We start from the raw sequence: 24353 nt of genomic DNA on the forward strand, positions 1-24353 counted from the left end.
GGTCTCTGATGGATAGTCTTCTCATGGGCAATCATATCACATCTCTTTATTAGTTTTTCCTATTTCCTAATCCATATTTGTTTTAAAGGTACCAAAGAAAAATGACTAAAAGTATCAAAGATGAGAACAACAGTGCAACAAACCATATTACAAATAATGAAGGTGTATGTGGAACGAGATTCTCGCAGCAGACGTGTCTTCAGAAATGCCACAATATAACTGTATATTCTGTAATGTATGGATTAACTGTACTGATGACCAATGCTCTTACTGTCTACATATCATCCCAGATCACCACACTCGAGAGACAGTTTGATTTATCGAGTTCACAGAGTGGATTCATACTCAGCTGTAACGATATTGGATTTACTTTGACTGTTCTATTCGTCAGCCATTTTGGAATCAGGTACCTGTTAGATATAGTTTCCTTTACCGACAAAATCTCAAACTAAAGTTATATCTATGACAAAATTAACGGTACACATTTTACTGCAACAGGCACGAATTTCGACAATTATTGTTTCTTTGATAATACGCGAGACCAAATATTTGAAAGTCCAAAACTTAAAACAAACGACAAAGAGCTTATAACACCAAAAAAATAAATTATGACTCTAACAATTCATTTGTCATGCCAGTCTATATTACACCCGTTTTGCTTACACGAGTGGGCATATTTTATAACAGTGACAATGAACAGACCATACAAGGTAATTTATCGTCCTTTCCTGCGCGAATATCACCCTGTTCAGGTGCTCCATTATTCATGTATCACAGCTTTGAGACGCGAGCAGAACTTATTAGCAACGTCACAATCTCAGGGGAGAAGTCACAACGTGTGAGGAGACGGTATCAAGCTTAATTTTGTGAAGCGTAAAACTGGGGAAAAGATCAGAAAAAGTACGAAATTATCGGCTTTATTGCGTGAAAATATAGGAATAAATCAACCGCTCGATTCAATGTAAAGTTTTTTTTTATCGTTCGCCGAGCTCACTCGCCAAAAAGATTCACATTTTGACTCGATGATCTAAACACATCGTCAGTGTATAAAATATCACACCCACTTGCTTTCCATATTTAGGCAAAATCAGCAACAAGTCTTACTTATTTAATACACGTGGAAATATTTTAAAATAAAGAAAACTATGAGTTTCATATATTTTTTGTTGCAAATTTGGCACATCATGTAACTTCTATGCTACTAGTATCAAATAAGGATACGTACTTAAACTTTTCATGCAGATATTTATCTAAAACAAGAAATTTACAGGTATAACTAAAAAATAAAATCCCAATGTATTAAAATAGGATTTCAAATCAACAAATAATTCCTACCAACAAAGCACCACAACGTTCTATAATGAAAATAAAACAAGTGAATACGAACGAAACTATATCGCATTAACAAATTTTAACCGAATTCGGTAAGCACACGTTATTCTTAATACTCAATAAACACGAAAATTGAAAATAGACATCTTAATTCAACTCACAACATGACACGACTCTGCTATTGTCTTCTTATGAAGTACTGTTTAAAATGGACAGATGTTTACTTTTATGTGAAAATAGAACGATAATGACACGTAGAACAATCGTGAATTAAACCTTCATGTTGCGTGGTTAAACCTATTGCCTTATTTTTTGACAGATTTCACATACCACGTGTTTTGTCACTATTTACAATTATATATGGACTGTCTGGTGTATCAACAAGTTTCCTTAGATTTTTATCGGACCATGGGATTCCAAGTGATGACGACAACTCCATTTCACAAAGAAACAAAACTTCTAACTTGTTATGCATTATAAACCGAAATACAACACTAGACTGTATAACAGAGGGACATGAAGACTCTTCCGGATCTATTTATAGAATGAAAGTTGCATTTATACTTTTGTGTATATTTATGGGGATACAAGGTCTTGGAAAAGCCCCCAGAAGTTCCCTTGGAACATTTTACATTGACAGTAATGTGCCTGATAAAACGAGGACCGGATTTTATTTAGGTAGGATCGATACACAGATTAGTTTTTGCATGATAAGAATTCAATTTCACCGTAGAACTTTGAAACCGAATCATTATATTTACTCTTTTAAATAAAAAGTGTAGAGTAGGTCGTTGAGGCTGAAACCCACAGCTACGCAATTAAACAAGAATAGATATATGGTCTCCAACAAAAAGCGTCTATCCCTAATGAAAGGCTCATACCGTGTATAGTGTTGACAGTATTATATATATCGAACAAAAACAAAAACAACAATTTTTCAAGACAGAAAAAACATGATTTGACAGCATTAAACATTTAAACGATTTCTATCCATTGTCATTCACGTTCAAATGTGGCGGAATTACATTAGTTTTACGAGTATGCCACTTCAAGAAGTTCTGCATTTTACCTCGTCTGGGTTAAAACACATTTGAATTTCTACACTTACGGTTCCCTCAGGCATGTAAGCATATTATAAAGAGAAAAAAATTTGGTGTATTCCAGATGCACGTATTTTATGCTTTTGTCGTCTTCATTCATTAAACACATTTTTCTAACGTTTATTGCGCTCAAAAGCATTACACAAAAGGCTATACACATTAAATTCTTCAGAAACAATGCGTTTTATCCAATCCTTTTAATTCTAAACCAAGAATTATATAAATCTAAAAAAAGGTATTTGCTTTTTTCTTCTTTAAAAATCACCTTTCGTGGAACCCCAGCATTACATTCGATATATGATCGCGCATGAATATATCACATTGAAATCGATACAGGGTTTACGAAAGAGATTTTGGCAGCATCGTCTGTTGAAGAGAGAATTTCTTACGGATCAATCACATTCGAGTATCTGTGTAAATGCATATCCCATAAGAGTTATACGGTGTTGACATGTATTTATTACAGGGATATCCAGTACCATGGCTCTGTTCGGACCATTTCTAGCCATTACCTTAGGTGGAGTGTTTGGTAAAATACCAGTTGATTTAAAGGGTAATGCATTTTCAGTTTGTATTTTATTTTTGTATTTTCTTTTGGATCTTTAAATTTATTGCTTCGACTATGGGGACTTTTGATATTGTTGGGTGGCTGATGTTTAGATGATAATATAGTCTTGGCCAATAGATTAAATCTACCGAAATCGCATCAACAGTCATTTACGCATTTGATTGGACGCTTTTTACCCTTCTGATTGCGCATATGAAAAAAGTGCTAACAAGATCGCTTTGTATGTCTAAAAGAGAACGTTGATTTGTAGATTTCTGTTATGTGTAATCTTTTCTGAAAGGGAAAAACAAACAAATGTTGTCTTGCTCTGCACTTGACGAATTGAAAACTAGACTACGTTAAAAGACACGTGTAATGATCACATAAGTTAAGATTTAAAACAATCAAAATAAAACAAACCAAACAAAACATAAAACTCTTCCAATAATGGTTAGATAGTTCCTGATATACAAGGAACATGCGGGTTTTTTTTTTTCATTTAGTAATAATTATAATTTGGTAACATATATTACTTTGTCTTTCTTTGTTTTTATGGACTTCCACGAAGTTTCAATTTTTCACAAACTGATTGATAAAAACAAATACAAAAGCATTTTAGGGTAAAAGTTTAGTTTTTGAGAACTAAAAAATAATTATTTTTATAGAAATTCTACAAATTTATAAATGTAAATCACTCTTGATTCCGGAACCAAGGTGCCAAACCATCTGGTCAATCCCAATGTCATGTAGTTTGAAAGATATAGTAATTCAAATATTGAATTACAAAAAAATGAATATTAGTTGTGCGTAGCTTTTTTTGGTTAAGTAAACGCTGCGCATTACATCGTCACAATGTAAAGTTTGAATAATGCAATACACGCTTCTTCTCAAAACTACTCTTGCATCTGTACCTTTTCAGTCACTATAACTTTGAAGTACTGTAAACGTATCTAAATAATGTTGTATTGTTTCAGTACTTCAAGATCATTGTACTATTTCAGTAGGTTAATTTCACAGAACTTGAGTTGTATAGGCTAAGTTAAGCTTCCAAGTTGAAAATAATACTATAGTTTATACATTTTAGTACATACATGTATAAGGTACACAGACCATTTATACAAGTCCAGAACTTTCAGCAATATTTCATATTATATGAATGTACCAACGATGTACTTTATATTAATTGTACCGTTGTAGCACTACACATCGTAAGCACAAAATTGATACTTCAAATCTGTCCTACAGATGTAGTACTGTAAAATTATGGTACTCAAATGGAATATTAGTGTTTAAGTACTACAGCAGTACGACATTAATAGGTAGAGTTTCAGTACTGTGAAATTATTGAACTTAAAAGTGTATGTGTAAAAGGAGCTGTGTATTGTATCATCATAAACATTTGTTTATCTATTTATGTTTTATTTTAGTTTCTTTGTACAGTTAGGTTGCTGTCTTACAACAACAACTTTTCATGCAGCTTTAAACAAAATGAAACAAAAAAGAGTTGTGTTTGTCCAATTTTCTTTATAGAAACAACAATGGAACCAACAGATCCGCGGTGGATTGGAGCATGGTGGATCGGCTTTTTGCTGTTTGGAGTCCTAGGGATTGCATCAGGCTTACCCCTCCTTTGTTGTCCAAGAAACATAGTCCCAGCTGATAATACAGATAAGGAAAAACAGAAAAATTTTGGCGATAATTCATGCTGTTCTGTTCTGAAAGGTCAAACAATTAAACTTGTTATTTTGATATTCAAGCAAAGAAATAAATTGATTGTTGTTTGCTAAAACGTCAAATGGCAAATAGTTAATGCATATTCAGGACGAGAACGAATTAACAAGGAGTATAATAGGTTTGAGATGCGATGTAGGGGTCGTCGACCCAGATAAATGGCTGGACATTTGGACTATCACTGAAAAATGAGGGTATGTTGGATAGGAAAAGACATTTTGCCTTGCAACATGCCACATACAGACCTCTCAGAGACTTGTTGCAAGGGTTCGTAGATGTTAGATCATGGCATTCTTTCTCCACAAGGCATCCCCATTTCGACCGGACGTGGCTGCGTATTCATAAATTTCACACAGCCAAACGGACGCCCTAAATGATTGTTTATAAAGTACTTTATAAAGAAAAAAGGTACTTCCAGCTTAACAGAGGTGGCCATGCTCCTTGACTTAATTGTATCTTCATTAATGTAACATGTCAGGTAGTCGAATGGTGAAGACTTTAATTCCCTACGACTATTCACTTCCGAGTTATGGCCGTTCTCCGGAACCTTCGATTGAGATTATATCCCTTACGAATTGGTCATAGCTTTTCGATTAAAAATTATCATAGTTGCATTGCAACTTACATAAAATATTTTCCATCATTTACCTTATCTCTAACTATTACGGTTTCCAATTTAGACCATCCATCAATTTTTAGATAGAAAAGTCACGACGGTTACCTTGACGTAGATCTTTTTTCAAAGTCGCACATCAAGTAGACCAATGGTGAAAATTAGAGCGTATAGCTATATTTCTGGAACCTTCGATAAGAATAATCTACCAAACTTAGGGTTCATAGCTTTTCAGCCAAAACATTACGTAGTATGTTAACAACTACACGACCTTCAACACAGAGCAAAACACATACCGTAAAGTAAGCTATAAAAGATCCCGGCATGACAAAACGTGAAACAATTAAAAAATGAAACCAATATCCGGATAAATGCTAATTATATATATATATATAAACACAATTAACAAAATAATTATGACAGACAGCAAATAACGAAACCCTCTGGATTACAGGCTCCTAACTTGAGACAGGCGCATTAAAACGTGACTGAAATACAAGTGTTTTATTTTGTTTAGTGTTTGAATGCTCGAAACCTCCCACATTTTTCACCTTTCGACAGGGTAAGCGTCTCCTGAAATGCATGCATCATCCAACATGCAAATCCACACTTAGTTATAAATATACAACATTTTGTAAATGACTTCATTCATTTTGTTCTTTTATAGATATTCCAATAGCTATATTTAGAATACTCCGAAGACCCGTTTACAGTTTGACGATATTAGGATTAGTATTTCAGCTGTTTGGGTTGATTGGAGGACTGTCATTTGGTCCTAAATACACAGAAAACCAATTCAATATCCCAACATGGAAGGCAAACATTATATTAGGTAGGTACTGAATAAGTCGACGTTTAAGATTCTAATGCATTCTGGGTAATGATATTCAAAAGCGCACAGCAAAACATTCTAATTGGTTATCATCATGCTCAACAAGGGTTAACCATCCAATGGCGTAACGTTATATTCATTTTGGTGAAGGAAATTCATTATCTTCTGATTATTGCGCATCTTGAACTAAATTAATCACAATATCGTAGGCTTTGATCTTTTGAATTAAGACACCAAATCTCATAAATCGATTCAGAAGACAAATCAAGGAAACAAACAAAAAATGATGGAATCGCATGAACTTAAAACGGTGGGTGGACAATGTAAGCGCAGGACTAAAATAACTGAGTGCAAATACAGTAGATCAACTAAGAGATAGTTGAATGGCAGATTGAAATACTGCTATACATTTTCCTATGATTTCCACGAGCAACTACCTTATGACGACAACTTAATTTTGGTTTTGAATTGAAAAGATATTGTGCATTTACATCCCGCCATTGTGTTATTGTGCTATGGTCAATTTTGAGTTCTTGTTTTTCATGTTTGCTTATGTACTTTGTTTATATGCCATTTTGTGTTTCTTTGTTGAAACAGTTATTTGTTTTTATAGTGATTAAGATTATATTACAATGTTGACTGCTGGACCCCAAATTTTGACGTTTTTACCTATTATGTCTGTATGTTTTGCTCACACATTGGTGTCAATATAATGAAATTCTATGCGACTGTCATACAAGTGAGAGGTTTAGCTAGCTAAAAAACCAGGTTTAATCCACCATTTTCTATATGAGGAAATTCCTATACCAAATCAGGAATATGACAGTTATTTTCCATTCGTTAGATGTGTTTGAGCTTTTGATTTTGCCATTTTATAAAGGACTTTCCGTTTTGAATTTCCCTTGGAGTTCTGTATTTTTGTTATTTCATTTTTTACTAGAAATATTTTAAAGTTCTGAATTCATTAAATGTAGTACATCATTTCGTTTCCTTGTTGTCTAACACATTTACGTACTTTTTTCTATTTTTTTTTAATCCTATCATCAGTTAACAATCTGCATGACAATTTGATTTTTTAATTCAAACACATTATTGTAGATGGTGCGTTTTCCCGCCGTAAAGTAATCATATTGTTTCTATACGATATATACAAATATTGATAAAACATAAAAATAAAAAACCAAATCATTGGAAAAGCTGTTGGAAAAAACTGAGCTCTGTATTTATTGATTATCAGGTATAAAAAGGAAATTGCAACGCGACTTTTAGGTCTGTCTGTTATAACAAATACATAAATGATTTACTTTAGACATATAATATGTTTTATGTCATGGAGACTACTTTTTACACAATGCATTGGAAAAAATTGCAAATAAAGTTTCCTTTATACACAATGTTCAGGAATAAAAATATTAATAACGTTTCCAATGGACATGCAAGTCTTTTTTCTTTTAATACAGAAGATATTAGTAAAAAAGGAACATATTGCTGAATTAATGGTTTTTGTTGATTTGTTTTTAAAAAACATACTTTTGTTGTTTTGTCGTTACGTCGTTTGTTGCTGTACATCATGTTTGTTTTTCGGTCATTGTTTTGTACATAAACCAGGCCGTTAGTTCTCTCGTTTGAATTGTTTTACATTTGTCATTTTGGGTCCTTTTATAGCTGACTATGCGGTATGGGTTTTTACTCATTGTTGACGGTGCTTACGTTGACCTATAGTTGTAGACTTCTATGTCATTTCGTCTCTAATGGAGATTTGTCTCATTGGCAATCATACCACATCTTCTTATTTTTTTATACTAAGTGATTTTTTATCTTGTTGTTTAAAATACATTTTAACCCGATTACTTAAGTTTTTTAAATAAACGAACATGCTGGATATGCTGTGTGAAAATAAATGAACATTCTGTGTGGAAATAAACAAACATGCTATGTGGAAATAATCGAGCATGTTGTGTGAACATAAAGGAATATGCTGTATGGAAATACACGAACATGATGTTTGGACATAAACGAGCATGCTGTGTGGAAATAAACGAACATGCTGTTTGGAAACATATTGACTGTGTAGGATAATAAACCTAATGGATTAGATATATTTTGTACTAAATTACAACAATTTACAAAGGTCCTTTCCCAACAATATAGATATACTAGTAAACCTGTGTCAGCAATAATCATGTTTTCAATTATCATCAAGTGAAAATAAAACTACAGAAATTGTATATCTTATATTAATCAATTATGGACTTTTGACGGATCAATACGTTATATATGGACCTGTTCAGATTATATTGACCGAGGACGGAGTCCATATGTAACTAACATATTGACAGAGTGAAAGTCCTTAATGTATATCCATTGTGTATTACATATGTAACAAATGTATTATGGAAATGGATTGTTGTGTGGCGGAGAGAAATTTTGAAGTACATAAATAGAAACATAGCGTCCATATAATTAAAAAAAAAAAGAATACAAGGCTACATTGAATGCGATTTGAATCACATGATTGTTATAACCAATGAAAATAGAAGAATGCTACACCATATATGTAATACATTTAGAGATGTAGTTCTTAGAAATCATATATCACATGTATGGGCAAACAATTAAGTGAAAGCTTTTAAAAGAATTAAAAATGAAAACTAAATACAGTTGCGATCATTTCAAATTTATAATTTCGTCTCCTTCATTTAACTGATTAAAAAATTCTTTTTATTTATTTCGTTAGATAGGGAATAGGGTAATATTGCTAAAAAAATAAAGTTCAATATACATATCAGTAAGAAAATTTAAACTAGTTTTTGTTTAGAGATTACATTCAAGGATATAGTGAAACGAATCATCAATTTCTTATCCGCAGATACAACATGATTCACCAACTAAACTTACACTTGATACAGCTGCAATTAATTACTGTAAACCAATGTATTTTCGTGGATATTTTATTTTGCATTTAGCCATTTTTGGACGACTTCGCGGCGATTTTTTTTGCGATTTTCTTTTTGTGATGACGTAAATATATAAGGGAAGGTCCAAGTTTTACATATTCGCGATGATTTACATACGCATATTTTTTATACTCGTGAAAGTCGCGAAAATAAGTTGGTTTACAGTAACTGCACCGATGACGAATTCTTGTACATGTAAACTATTAAGGAGGTTTTTAGATAACATTACATCTATTAAACATATAAATATATATATATATTAAAAAGGCGCTGAAAAGTTAGTGACAGCAACACTAGGTACTTTTCTGGGAGGTTATTTGACGTCACGACTTAAACTGCACAGACAAGGCTGTATAAGAATGTGTCTGGTTATTTCGGCAATATGTATATCACTCAACTCACTGAACTTCATATTTGGCTGTGAAAATCCTGAGATCATTGACAAAGGCAACAGGTGAGATTTAACTATATAGGAGGGTCTAGATGGGATTAACAGAATACAGACTAATGGGTCAAAACATCAAACATATAGAAATATAGGCCGATAAAGTATTGAGTCCAAAAACAAAGAATAGTGAATTATTGACAAAAAAATAAAATAAAAAAATAAAAAAAAAAAAACAACTAAGGAAAAGTGAAAAATCCGTGACCTCCCCTTTTACACCAAACACCTCATTAAGGTTTAATTACAGATTAAACATACATATTGACATGTTTAATTTAAGTTTGTGCAATCAAAAGCAATTTTTATTCGATATGAACTTCACAAATACGTTTAGGTCAACTTTGACTCCCACTTGAAATAATGTTCTTACATTTTCACCAAATGCTACAGGTTAAAAAGGCGCTTTGTCTTAGATTGATTTGTTTAAGGATATTTGACCATGCATAAGCATGTGATTATTTAGACATATCCGGATGTTGTATGCAAAGCAATCACGATTATTGGATTCTGAAAATATTGGGTTATGAACACTACTTCTTTGAGAAATACCCGGAACATTGTCCAAAATGAAAGTTGAGTTAATAGTTGATATTTGACCGCCACTTTGACTATGGACCTTAATAAACAATCATGCGGCAAATGTTACTCGATCACAAGCTAGTATTTAAATTCTTTCGCATTCTATATACTTTCAAACCTTTGTTATATTCAAGTTAATACACCTATTCTGAAAAGGTGTTCAGGCTGATGTTTAAATTAGACCAAACGTCGTGTATAAGGTCACCAAGACTGCATAAATTATTTCAAGAGGACCGAACCGACGTGTAATGTCTTTACTGGTTTATAAGTCTGGTATCTTTGGTGCGTTTTAACTTACTCACTATAGGGAAGTTTCTTTCCTGTAAATATTTACGTCAAAATGTTTTAGACGGACAAGTAAAGAAATCCAAAATAAATAATATTTGATAATTAGCAGTTTTTAATGAGGTATTTGTTGATATGGATGCAAAATGTTCCAAAAAAAAAAATGAGTTGAAGGATATATTGTATGTTCAATAAGTAGTTAATCTATGTCATTGTTGATCATACATTTCCCTTTCTTTCCATGATATGTTTATCGCATAGACATAGATATATTCAAGATAACTTTAGAATGAATTGTTTGTATCGTTGAAATCAGGCATGGGGAAAATTACATTGCAATGTAATGCATTACATTACAATTACTTAAACAAAACCAGCATTATATTACAATTACAATTACATGTATTCTGGAAAGTAATACATTAAATTACAATTACTTTACCAAAGTAATGCATTATCTTACACATAACATTTTATTATCAGAAAAAACATACATAAAACGTTGTATACTGCAATCTTGGTAACTATTAAATAGATATTATAAAAATCCTTTCATTGCCCTATAGACCAAATGACAGCAGTCAAACGAATGTGATTAGCTTCCTGAAGGTTATCCTACAATTTTTTACAATCATTCTTGGCCTTAATCTGTATCAATTTAGATGAGAGATGTTTCCGGATTGGAACTTGAAAGTTTGGGTTAAGATTTTCTAAAAAAAATTTAAAATTTTGCTTTCAACTGTTGTAAATAGAAGTAAATCACTTCTACCAATATACTCGAAAAGTGAATCTATGGCTTTGTTTTGCTTTGGGTCATTTAATTGATAATTCTGAATACTAGATGAATTACAAAGTTTGCCAAGGTTGATAGTTCTTCTGGGTCAGGCTTTTAAATATCGAAGTATACATCTCTGTGTTTTCTCACAAAAGAAATAACAGAAATGTTTTAAGGAATTTATTCTACCATTATGTTTTTTTGAATTATATATTGTTAACTTAATCTCAATGTTAATTAATTACTTTAAAATCACAAATTCACTTGTCAAAAGATAGGAATTGATTGGTATACAAACTAATTAGTGGTTTTTGTCAGGTGTCAATTATCAAATCATTCAATTTATTTCTTTCATGTTTAAATATCATGTATTTGTTTTTCAATGACTATAATGGTATATTAAAATGACTACAAGTAAAAAACAATTTTACTTTTGTATGTTTAAAAATAGATCTGTTTTAATTATTAGTATAAATGTTTTAGTATTAAGATAAGATGAAGAAAATTATAAGTTTTACAACAGTTCAAATTTACACTTGTTGTTAATCCTTTAACTAGACATTGATTTGTGTTTAATTTTCCTATTTCCTTAAAAGAAAGAATACAACAGTAGTACTTATTATCCCTGAAACTTGTTGCAATAAATAGCACTACCAGACAAGAAGTAATGCTCTATAATGCCATGTAATGCATAAATGGCATGCATTTTTGCGAATGTAATGCATTACATTACAATTACATGTAATGCAAAAAATGTGGGCATTACACATTTCATGCATTACTCGGGAAAATGTAATGCATTACAGGGCATTACAATTACAAATTAGCATTGCCCCATGCCTGGTTGAAATAGACTTTTTTTTCGATATTTTATTTCCGCAATATTGCCATAGTAGATTTGAATGAATTGATACTTTATACAATTTTTATTCTGGTCTATAAATACACTCATCATAGATAATATCCTTGACATGTGTAGCTCTTCCAAATACTAGTACTGAAAACTACACTAAGTAAAACAATATTAGAGAATATTAGATACTCTAAAAGGTTTTATCGTGACAAGAACGAGATATCTATCATGATAGATACTATAAAGATAACTCTTTTCTTGTAATGTCCATTTTGATTCAGTTAAGCCATTTCAATTGATATTTTATAGTGTGTCCTCTGTGTTGTGATGTTACACTATTGTTTCAGATAAGTGTGAAGGTTTGGTACCATTGAAACGTTTAAACCCGCTGCAATTGTTTGCCTGATGTTCAGTAGTTGTCGTTTGTTGATGTGGTTCATAAGTGTTTCTCGTTTCTCGTTTTTTATATAGATTATACCTTTGGTTTTCCTGTTTGAATGGTTTTACACCATGTTCGGTGTGAGCCAAGGCTCCGTGTTGAAGACCGTACTTTGACCTATATTGGCTTACTTTTATAAATTTTGACCTGGATGGAGAGTTGTCTCATTGGCACTCATACCACATCTTCTTATATCTATATAGCTCAAAACGTTTCTACACTCTCTTGTTGTCCAATATGTAGGATTCAGGGTTCCTGAAGAAGTTTAATTCAGAAAACGTTTCGGACGTACGCAATTTATATAAGATTATTATTCAATTTTTTTTGAACAAAAGAACATTTGCCTATCATCACAAGAAAAATGCATCTTTACTCTGTATAGTAATAATGAGCACAGATTGTATTTCTTTATAGTTCACCACAAGGTTGTCAATGTGAAGGTTTACAGTTTATGGCAGTATGTGATGGGATCGGGAAAACATTTTATTCGCCGTGTCATGCTGGATGTACGAGCATGATTTCTAATGTAAGTGACAAACGTAAGGTAGAGTTTCATGGCATTGCATTATATTTATCATGGTAACAATCAAACACATTCAACATGTCCAAGACGTAATTTTCATTATAAATATGTACATACATTGCTCAGTCTTTAGTTTTCCATGTTGTGTTTATAATGTATACCGTTTGTCTTTTGGTCTTTTTCTTTTTTTGCCATGGAGTTGTCAGTTAATTTCGACTTGTGAGTTTGAATGTCCCTTTGGTATCTTTCGCCTCTTTTACAACTATCTAGGTTTGCACAATAAAAGATAAAGAAACAACTTTTAAGCCCTTTTCAATTAGAAATAGGTAAAGTTTGTCCATAGATTCTATTTGTTCATTTGTCTGTAATATATTTTCAATCATATCTATCAACAGATGAATTATATTATTTGTGTCTAATACGTTTATACGTACTAAATCTTCAATTAACGCTAGCAAAAAGTGTAATATATCAATTGTGTCCCATGCGTACGTTTATCCGTATTTATCCGATTAAACCAATGCTAGCAGTATGTGGAGTGTTTAAGTTATACCAATTTGTTTTTATTTAAACCAATTTGTTTGTTTTTCCGAACTCAATCTTCTTTCAACTCTAGCAATAGAAGGAATATGTCAATTGTGTCCATTTGTTGTTTGCCAATACTAAATTTTCAATGTACTTTAAAAATATCTGGAGATTATCTATTGTTTCCACTTGTTATTTTGTCCGTACTAAATCTTCAATTAACTTTAACAATATATGGAAAATATGAATTGTTAATAGATATAAGAAGATGTGGTATGAGTGCCAATGAGACAACTCTCCGTCCATGTTGTGTCCATTTGTCAATTTGTTCGTTTGTCCGTATTGAATCTTCAACTAACTCTAGCAATATGTTCAAAATATCATATGTGTCGATGTGTTTGTTTGTTTGAACTTACCATTCAATTAACGCTAAAATAGGTAGATCTCTATTGATTGTGTTAATTTATTCGTTCGTCGGTACTATGTATTAAAAAAACTGTAGGAATTGAAGGAGTATTAATTGTGTTCATTCTATCTTTTTGCACACTAAATCGCCAATGAATATAACTATTGGAGGAGCATTTGTATGCTTGTATTCAATTTTCAATCAATTCGAGCAATTGGTGTTGTTTATCAACTGTTTTCATACGTTTGTTTGTTTGTCCTGAATCTTCAATCAATACTAAGAATAGATGGACGTTTATCAATTTCGTCCATTTGTTTGTTTGTCCATAGAAGAGGCTGCGTATACCAAGGGGACATTAAAAACTCGTAAATCGTCAATCAATGCTAAGAATAGGGTGGTTATATCAAACGAACCTATTTGTTTAGGTTTGCGTTTTTTTACTGTCAATCACATCTTACAATAGGAGTATGTCAAATGTCTCAAATTGTTCTTATTTCTTTAGTTTACATTTAATCACCGCTAGCAATAGATGGAATATATCAATTGAGTCCATGCGTTTGTGGGTCCTTATTAACCTTCCATCAACGTCACCGTTTAGAATAGGAGGTGTGTTTCTGATGTCGTTTTGTCTTGTGACATGTACGTAAAGTTTTATATGGTGATCGGATCGTACAAGAGCAGCTATAAAGCATCGATTTCGTTTCACAACCCAACAATCAATATTTTCTACAGTTACAATAAAACCATCTACGGTGATCTATATTATTCCTTGGTAAATACACAGCATCCAAGTATATATTTGCACTTCGACGTAACCATTAACGATGTAGCACAACCATCGCACATCAGCGTGATAGAAAAAAAAGACGCACGTCAGCGTGACTATTGCGGTAAGAGGTACTATCACCTTTCAGAGTCTCATATATACTAGTATATTCATCATATATGGCATAGACATAACATTTGGTAATGATAAAAATGAACAGTGGTTTTCGTTTGTTGGTAGGGTTCATTAGTGTTTCTCGTTTCTCGTTTTTTATAAAGATTAGACCGTTTGTTTTCCTCTTTGAATTGTTTTACACTAGTCTTTTTGGGACCCTTTATAACTTGCTGTTCGGTGTGAGCCAAGGCTCCGTGTTGAAGGCCGTACTTTGATCTATATTTTTTTTACTTTTTTCACATTGTGACTTGGATGAATAGTTGTTTCATTGGCACTCATACCACATCTTCTTATTTATATGTAAATTCGTTTTATGCAGATATATAGCAGCTGTAGTGAGGCAGCCAATGGAACAGTAACAATTGGTATTTGTCAGAGTAACTGTCCTTATTTGATACCATATGTAGTTGTGGAAGTTCTTCTCACATTTGTTGGAACTATGAGTGTAATTCCTGTCTCTCTTATCATTTTACGGTGAGTATTATGTTTATTATTTTATTTGGGGCGAGAACAAAATCAACTCATTAAAGCTAATAGGCTCATAATTTGGTATGCTAAACGCGAGTTTCATTTGTATCGTTTACATACAGAGGCTCTTGAATCATAACAGTTGGAAAGTCAAGTCAAATACGAAATTGAAAAGCATTAAAAACCGAAAATACTGACAAGTTGTGTCATTGCTCTTTAAATATTCTTAACTCCAACATCAGAGTTAAAGGGAGTAACCAAACATGTATGAAAAGTATGGAAGATTTAATGAATGATATATGGATCACCTTGATACACATGAAACGCATATACCGAATTCTATGATAATGTTTGAATTTGAGTAATTGCCCTTTGATTTAAGATTCTATATACAAATACTAATGTTGTTGTTTCTGATTTGATATCTTGCATAAAATGTATTTTAATAAAAACCAACTGACTTACATGTTCCTAACATCTATAAATAAAGGCAACAGTAGTATACCGCTGTTCAGTAGTCATAAATCGATTAAGCGAAAAAAATCCGGGTCACAAACCAAAACCGAGGGAAACACTTCCACTATAACAGTTCATATATAATAACAGAATGGCTTAATCGAATTTCAGTTTTACATATGTTGCATAAATATGTTTTTTTTTATTGTGCTCTGATATGTTTTCAAGTTACCTTTAAAGACAGGGTGAACATAATAAAGTACAAAAATATACTGTTTCACCGTGAATATAACACGTATATGGTGTAGAAATAAAGCTGACAAAAAAATGAAAAAAAAAGAAAATAAAAAAACCCCCACTTATGACCATATTTAATTTAAGCATGAAATCCAATTGAAATGGACACCACACACTGCATTGATCAACTTTGCATGAGGGATTTGCATCCTTATTTTAATCACAATATCATAACTGTAAGAATTGGAAATTAACACACATCATAATTATTTAAAATGAAACAATTTGAGTTTTGATTATTTTCTTTCAGGTCACTAGAAGATCAGGATAAGTCGATTGCTTTTGGAATGCAATCATTCATTTTATCACTTACAGGTAAATACTATTGTTACTGAAACACATTAGATGCATAGTGGATGTAAGAGTATTAAACGGAATGTGTTGAAAAATCAGATACTAGTAGTGTAGATTTACTTATTTTTGTGTGTACAAATTTTCGTGGATTGAGTAAAACCTGCATATTCGTGGATATTTGATTTCGCAGTTCTGCTAAATTCTGCATACAAGCCTATTTCCTCACGGATGAAAATTAATCAAAATTCCATCAGGCAATTACAAAAAAATCCAAAACGCCCCCAAAACCCCGAATAATTGGATATACAAACATGCCGTCATATGAAACGTAATGAATTTGTGAACAAAATATTTGGCTATAGCGATAAGATGATGCCTACCATCTTTACCAAATTCTTGCTCAAATGCAAGCACGGGGGCGGTCTCTTCCGATATAAAAGTTTATACCGTAACACCACTGTCTCAGGTTAGGGGGAGGGTTGGGATCCCGCTAACATGTTTACCCCCGCCACATTCTGTTTGTATGTGCCTGTTCCAAGTCAGGAGCCTGTAATTCAGTGGTTGTCGTTTGTTGATGTGTTACATATTTGTTTTTCGTTCAGATTTTGGTACGTAAATTAGGCCGTTAGTTTTCTCGTTTGAATTGTTTTACACATGTCATTTCGGGGCCTTTTATAGCTGACTATGCGGTATGGGCTTTGCTCAATGTTGAAGGCCGTATGGTGACCTATATTTGTTACTTTCTGTGTCATTTGGTCTCTTGTGAAGAGTTGTCTCATTGGCAATCATACCACATCTTCTTTTTTATATTTACCCAAACGTCCCATGCCGGTGATATGGGTAATGTTTTTTTTAAATGTCAAATATGTCAATGGGATGCAATTTCACGGAGTTAATATATCAATGGGTATAAATTTTCATTCTAACACCACGATGACATAATGCAGTGTTGTTCGGCCAAACCATTGATATCGATAATATCAATATATTAATATCGATACATGCAGTTATTGAGTTTATCTCATAAAACAATGCCATTGTGATGTTTTTCGAGAAAAAGGATCATAAGAAAAATCTATAAAATCTACGTGTACATGTTTTGATCAAATTAATAATAGCTGTGACGAACAATAAAAGAGCTACATGATAACTGAAAACAATAACAGAAATTATTTTATGTAAATTCACGATATAATATGTTTGTTACTAATTTCATCAGTTGTTTTATTACAAAGTATTTACAACTTACAACGTATACTATATAAAAATCACAAATACCAATTTTATGATTATGGTATATTTTTTAAAATATCTATTATACTTGAATTTTGGGATTCAGTAAACGTCCTTAATTGAATGTATAGTCCATATCATAATTGAGCTATGACTACCATATTATCGAAAACAGTACAGACAATCTAAAGAAATACCACAAAGAGTTAAAACAATATACGACTGTATGCTGTTCAGTAAGTTTATCATAAGTAACATTCTCTTTATCACGTGGTTAATTACTCAAGTATAAAAAGTAAAATAACAAAAATACCGAACTCCGAGGAAAATTCAAAACGAAAAGACCCTTTTTAAATGGCAAAATCAAAAGTTCAAACACATCAAACGAATGGAAAACAACTGTCATATTCCTGACTTGGTACAGGCATGGCCTTGTGTAGCAAATGGTGGATTAAACCTGGTTTTATAGCTAGCTAAACCTCTCACTTGTATGACAGCCGCATAAAGCTCCATTATATTGACAACAATGCGTGAACAAAACAAACAGACATAATAGGTAAAAATGTCAAAAATAGGGGAACAGCGTCACAGATTAATTCTTAACATCACTATTTGTTTTCTTTTAGTTTTCATCCCTGCACCGATAGTGTTTGGTTATTTATTTGACAGTGTATGTAAAGAATGGAGTACTTCCTGTGGAACAAAAGGAGCATGCGCATTGTATGACATTGAAGCTATGCGATACACATTGAACTCTGTTGAAGTTGGAGTAAGGTTGATAGTTTTCGTTCTGTACATATTCATATTTCATATTGCAAAAAGAGACGACTCAAAGAAAAAGAACTCTGAAAATGGGCATGGAATGAATAAAACAACAGTTATATAAGATGTTTCAATGTCTAGTTTATTTTGTTGTGGCTTTAAACATTTATTTATCCGTTTGTGTTTTTCATCATGACAGATGTTTTCGTATACCTTTAATCGTTAAGAGTTTTCTTAATATTGAATCTATAAGCATGTATATGTTAATTTAATTAATGTCCAGATAATATGTTTTAAAGACTGAGTTACAAAATTACCTAATTGCAAGGTAAAAAAAAAAAGGTGGAAATCCATAAAACCTGACTTTGGCCAGTAGAAGAATCTTTGTATCTTACCAGGGGATCGAAAAAAGAAGATAATTATATATAAAAAAAATATATAAAATAACATAAGTCAATACAGGAGAGAACATAGAGTGACAAGAAAAGTCAAAAGCAAAAGAAAAAGACTTCAAATGACCACAAAGAAAACTAATGACGGAGCAATACGAACCTTTCGTTTCATATGTTTAATGGGATTTGAAATTACTGTGGATTCATTATTATTCGTTTGATACCAATTTTCGTGGATTTCAAAGGCACATGTGAACCACGAAATTAAAAGGTTCAACGAATAACAAATTTTCTACAGGCTTGTATGCAGACTTCGGCAAAACCACGAAATTTAACATCCACGACATGTAAGTTTTCCTTAATCCACGAAAATTGGTACTCACTTAAATAAAAGAATCCACAGTGTGTTGTTGAGGTTTAATCATTTCCTATCTTGTTGCATCTGCTTTGACACCTTATATACATATATATATATATATATATATATAGTATTAAGAAGAATTGGAACACGTATACCAACATTTAACCATACATATACTGGTATGGTCTTAGCGAATGTATCACTATTTGAAATGACAAGAAGACAGGAGGACGTGATAGACTCGATAATGGCCAATAGAAACAACAAAACAAAATATTATTCCAACAGCTATAAAATAGTAGTTAATATTTTGTACTTGTGTACATGATATCAACATACCAGGATTGAACTTATTTGAAGTCGTTCATCGAAAGCAGCAAAACTAAGCTGTGTACTTTATTGAGGAGAAATCCGAATTATTCCATCCTTTTCCCGATATAAAAAAATAATGTAGGACTACCTTTACCTGTCACAATTAAGGACATTCGGAACACTACTATGTCTGTTTTATGATCCTTGGAATTTCAACTAAAGTTGCCGAACTGGATTTTCATTCTAGAAAAAACTAAATAACATACGCTGACCAACGATTGGTGTGTTGGGTTCTTTTTTATGTTTTCTATTTAGTGTGTAATTGACTGGTGTGTTTCTTGTCGTCGACTATCAATCATGTTTATATATAGATTAAAATGATTCACATTTAACTATCATTTATATCTTTAAATGTTTTTGCCACATTTGTGTTACTTCATGATGTAGTGTATCCTTGCTGTTCTTCAAGGAAGTACCGACTAAGCTGTTTCGAATGTATGGGTACGGAGAAAACTAATTTGGGAGTTAAAAATATATGGTGAAAGCATGCAAGGATCTATGGTAAAATCTTACGTCTACTCCTGCCTACAGTGTTTGATTTGTTGTGTAAACATTCTTAAATAATTAAGGATGAAAAGCTATGCGCTCGTAGGTATTTTGGACGCGCGAGAGGCCTTGAAACTAATTCAGTAGTTGACGTTTTGCCGTGCATGAAGTACAAATACATTGTAAAATGATTGGGTAAGTTTACATCAAGAATTTTGATGTATTTCATAAAATTCAAATTACTTTGTAAGACAGATGGAACTTATGGCGAACTTTAAAACTTCATCCCGACCTACACTATTATTAGAAAGTGTCTATCGACCAATCGTCAGTTTGTCATATAAGGTTCGTTCAAAATTTTTCCGCCAAAAAGTAGCCTCTCTATATGCCCATTAATGTCTATGCTCCGATTCACGATTTATTAAACACTGGAATGTGAAAGGGTGAAATAAATATATTCTAAGTTATTTTGTTTGAGATAGTTTATTAAGAATTATAATCATTTTTACTTGAAACCAAGTGCACATGTTCATTATGATCTGAACTTTTAAAATTGTATGTCACATTCGAATTTTGATCAAAATCCCACAGTTCACTGAATATAGTATGAACAGAGATTTTTGTTTTCAGGCATTCCTTTTCTTGTAATAAAGTAAAGAAAAATGTAGGATAAGGTCACATTGTAAGCCAATTGGCGCTAGGGCTACAAAGTTCAAAACAGCAAACACTGCTTAAAAAGTCTCATTTTGATATCTCATTAAACATATTATATATATTTAGAAATAATTAACAGCTTTACCCAATACGATACTTGTCTACAATATGTGTTTTATCAAAATGTTAATGCGTGATTAATATCTTTTTGTTTAAAGGTGTTGACCAAAAGTATGAAATGAATAGCCATTTAGGTCAAATACGTTAATGTTCAACACGTTTATGACGTCAAAGCAACATCCCAAGTTACATTTCTGTACTGAAATGTCTAAAATATATTAACCTGTTTATTTGACAATAAAATTAACATAATTTTAAATGTTTGAAAGAATTTACCAGTTTTACACTTTCAGAGGCTAAGAAAATGATATGGCTCTCATCATACTCCACCTTTGTTTTTCCCGATTCGTACAACAATCAGAGTGACCTCAAGTGTTTACGAGGTTGCCCGTTTAATTCCTCTCTAGAAATTCAGGCAAATAAACCGATTAAATATCAATCAGTTTCCAAAGCAACATGTCCTTCCTAGTGTACAAAACAGTCTCACTAGTTTCTTCTCACTATCAGCTAGTATTCTTACAATTACAAGAAATTGCTTTATAGTAATTTTTAAAGCTATGTTTTATTTATGCAAATCAGTCAGAACAGAACCTAGTATTACTTTCTAAAATTATGTATTTTGCAACACAAGAACTACAAGTGGAGTGAGACCAGGTTGTTGGACAAGGTGAGCGTCTTTTGCTAGGCATACTATGAAAATAGTTTCGTATCTCCGTAATATAGATTGAATTGGATTGACAATACTTAATTTGTTATCCGGGAAAAAATATCTAACAATTTTGATTAGGACTTATCTTTGATTAAAGAGAGATAACACATATTTAACTTAAATGAATTGCCGTATTGCAACTGAAATGGTATAACAGTATACGGGAGGTTACTAGGAAACATATTATAAATTAACGTTTTTTAATACCAACTCTCTTTGAAATTTAGCTTTTTTTAAGCTATTTAATAACCATGTTTTTACTTAAAACTTTTACTAAATTCTTTCATAGAAACAAAGATTTGATTATTAAATCTGGCTGGAAAACTTATTGAAAACTCGCATCCTAAATTTTACGGTGATATTGTACTAAAAGCGCGGAAATCACTATGTGATCCGTGTAAACTCATCGAACCTTTAAACAAATTTATTAGTAAAGGTTATCTTATCAATGTTGTAATTAGATCTTGGAATATTGTTTTCATTGGCACAAATATCGATTTTGTCATCAGCAAATTAAAACATAAATTAATTTGTATTTTTTTCAAACGGTGTTTTGGGATGTTTAAATACACAGCCACGTTCATTTTCTATATAGAGATTACTTTATCTATATATAGCATTATACATATTTAATAAAAGGTTAAATCCTAACTATCCTACTGCCTGTCGATACTTTTTTTTGGCCTTGCACAAGTCATGTCTTCTTTGACTGCCCATGACGTTAAAACACTAAATCCCTTGGATGTGTTTTAGTTGATTTTAGTCCCTGATTGTTGTATTTTATTTATTATTTGATTTTGGCTTTAAAGTAGCTTTCAGTAACTGCGAGTACTCTCAAATCGTATTTTCGTGTTAATTTGACCTGTTGATACAATTTTTAATGCATTTTTGTTATTTAATGTTTACTTATTTTGTGTTATATCTCGTCTCACTATTTTTAACATAAACCACGTTTGATAAGTATTTATATAATAAAAGAAAATATTTCCGTCCTCTATGTACTTCTTACAACAAAATTATTTTTCTTTTTCTGTGTACGTTATTTTATTTAACGGCTATTTGTCCAAGGTTGTAGTTGTCTTTCTAATATTGTTTTACATCACAACCCCTCTTTTATTAATTTTGTATTGACATTGTGTCATAGATCAAATTTATTCGTTCAGTGTATGTTTACTTGTTTTTGTTTATATGTCTTTTGATTGAGTTAAGCCATTTCAATTGATATTTTATAGCGTGTCTTTCTATGTTGTGATGTTACACTATAATTTCAGGTTAGGGTGAAGGTTGGCGCCTTTTGAAACGTTTAAATCCGCTGCATTTGTTTGCACCTGTCCTAAGTCAGGAACCTGTTGTTTGGTGGTTGTCGTTTGTTGATGTGTTCATAAGTGTTTCTCGTTTCTCGTTTTTTATATAGATTAGACCGTTGGTTTTCCTGTTTGAAAGGTTTTACACTAGTCATATTTGGGGCCCTGTATAGCTTACTGTTCGGTAAAAGCCAAGACTCCGTGTTGAAGGTCGTACTTTGTATTGGTTTACTTTTACAAATTGTGACTTGGATGGAGAGTTGCCTCATTGGCACTCATACCACATCTTCTCATATCTTTTTACAGAATTCTGGACCTTTTTAGATATATCGTGTAAGCATCCAATTGAAATATGATCATTTGTGGCGACCATAACTCGATGATACATACTCATGTATAATTATTAAATTTAATCAATAATCTCTTTAATCTTATTGGTTAACCCTGTCATTCTAACGTAAGTGATCTAAAGCATCAAAAACAATCTTGTGCTTAAAAAGCACGATAATTCGTAATTTTTATCCGTATTGGGTTGCACTAAAGGATGTACTTAGGTGAAATTAAAAAAATCTAGAATTTAAAATAGATACCATAAGTCAGAAGAGTCTATTAGTTAAGGAACAAAATTAGCTAAAATGTTGATAGGTTATGGAACTCCTTTTTCGAGATATTTGATATTTTTAAAATGGAGGGAAAAGGCTGACTAGGACTTTTACCTTATAGTTTGCATTGACATTATTTGGGTCTCAAATCGTATGAAAAGAAAGCTAGAATCTGCTTGAATTTTGGTAATGACCTTTTTATGAGCTATTGAAGTCTTCTTTGAAAAAAAGTGGGTGAGTCCGAACATATAACAAAAATTCCTAAACCTGACCTAAGCACATCCTTAAATTAATAAAATTGAGTCATCCCTCTTTCCCGCTAAGCTATGAAATCAATGTAAAGTCTACATCAAACTAAAAATAACTGCAATAAGAAGGTTCTGTAAAGTAGGTTAAACGAGATAAAGGATTTTGATCTCGACTGTCACTGGAAATCGATCATATGTTGCATCTGGATACTATGTTGCAACATGTCACCTACCGAATCAAAACGTTATTGACAGATTTATTAAGGGGAAATCCAAAACTCATTGTCGAAGAAGTCCACAAAACACTACATAGAAAACTTCATAATGACCAAAACGAACCTCACCAAATACTGGGTTTAACTGAGGTGCTGAGGTACAAATCTCTTAGCATGTAAAGGACACCAATTATAATCTCTTTTCGGTTTGACGTTCCCATTTTGGCCGGAAATGGCTGTGAATTTAATCATGGTGTTTCCTATCGGACACAAAAGTTACAGGGTAGACCACATTTCTATACCCTTGTCAACCTTTCAAATCTGCCAAAACACCCCAGAAAATTAAAAACAAAAATGTCAAACTTGAAATTTTGTATGAATGATCGTATGTAGTAAAGATTATTTCACAGATGACGACGGATATGCTCCAACTGTCGTATCATTAATCCCATCCTCATTTCTGTCGAATGTGACATCACCAAATTATACTTATCACTG

At 32.1% G+C, this 24353-nt stretch overlaps 1 protein-coding gene across 1 annotated transcript; it reads left to right on the forward strand.

Moving 5' to 3' along the window:
- The first annotated feature begins 91 nt into the window (after nucleotides 1-91).
- LOC127723027 (solute carrier organic anion transporter family member 3A1-like) lies at nucleotides 92-18567 on the forward strand. Its single transcript, XM_052229436.1, has 10 exons — nucleotides 92-406; nucleotides 1652-2010; nucleotides 2899-2985; nucleotides 4510-4701; nucleotides 5991-6155; nucleotides 9380-9566; nucleotides 12903-13014; nucleotides 15202-15356; nucleotides 16354-16418; nucleotides 18257-18567. The coding sequence occupies exons 1-10, from the start codon at nucleotides 102-104 to the stop codon at nucleotides 18514-18516; spliced, it is 1887 nt and encodes a 628-aa protein (XP_052085396.1). The 5' UTR covers nucleotides 92-101; the 3' UTR covers nucleotides 18517-18567.
- Nucleotides 18568-24353: the final 5786 nt, after the last annotated feature.

Source organism: Mytilus californianus, unplaced genomic scaffold, assembly GCF_021869535.1.
Source record: "Mytilus californianus isolate M0D057914Y unplaced genomic scaffold, xbMytCali1.0.p SCAF_13, whole genome shotgun sequence".
NCBI classification, from domain to species: domain Eukaryota; kingdom Metazoa; phylum Mollusca; class Bivalvia; order Mytilida; family Mytilidae; genus Mytilus; species Mytilus californianus.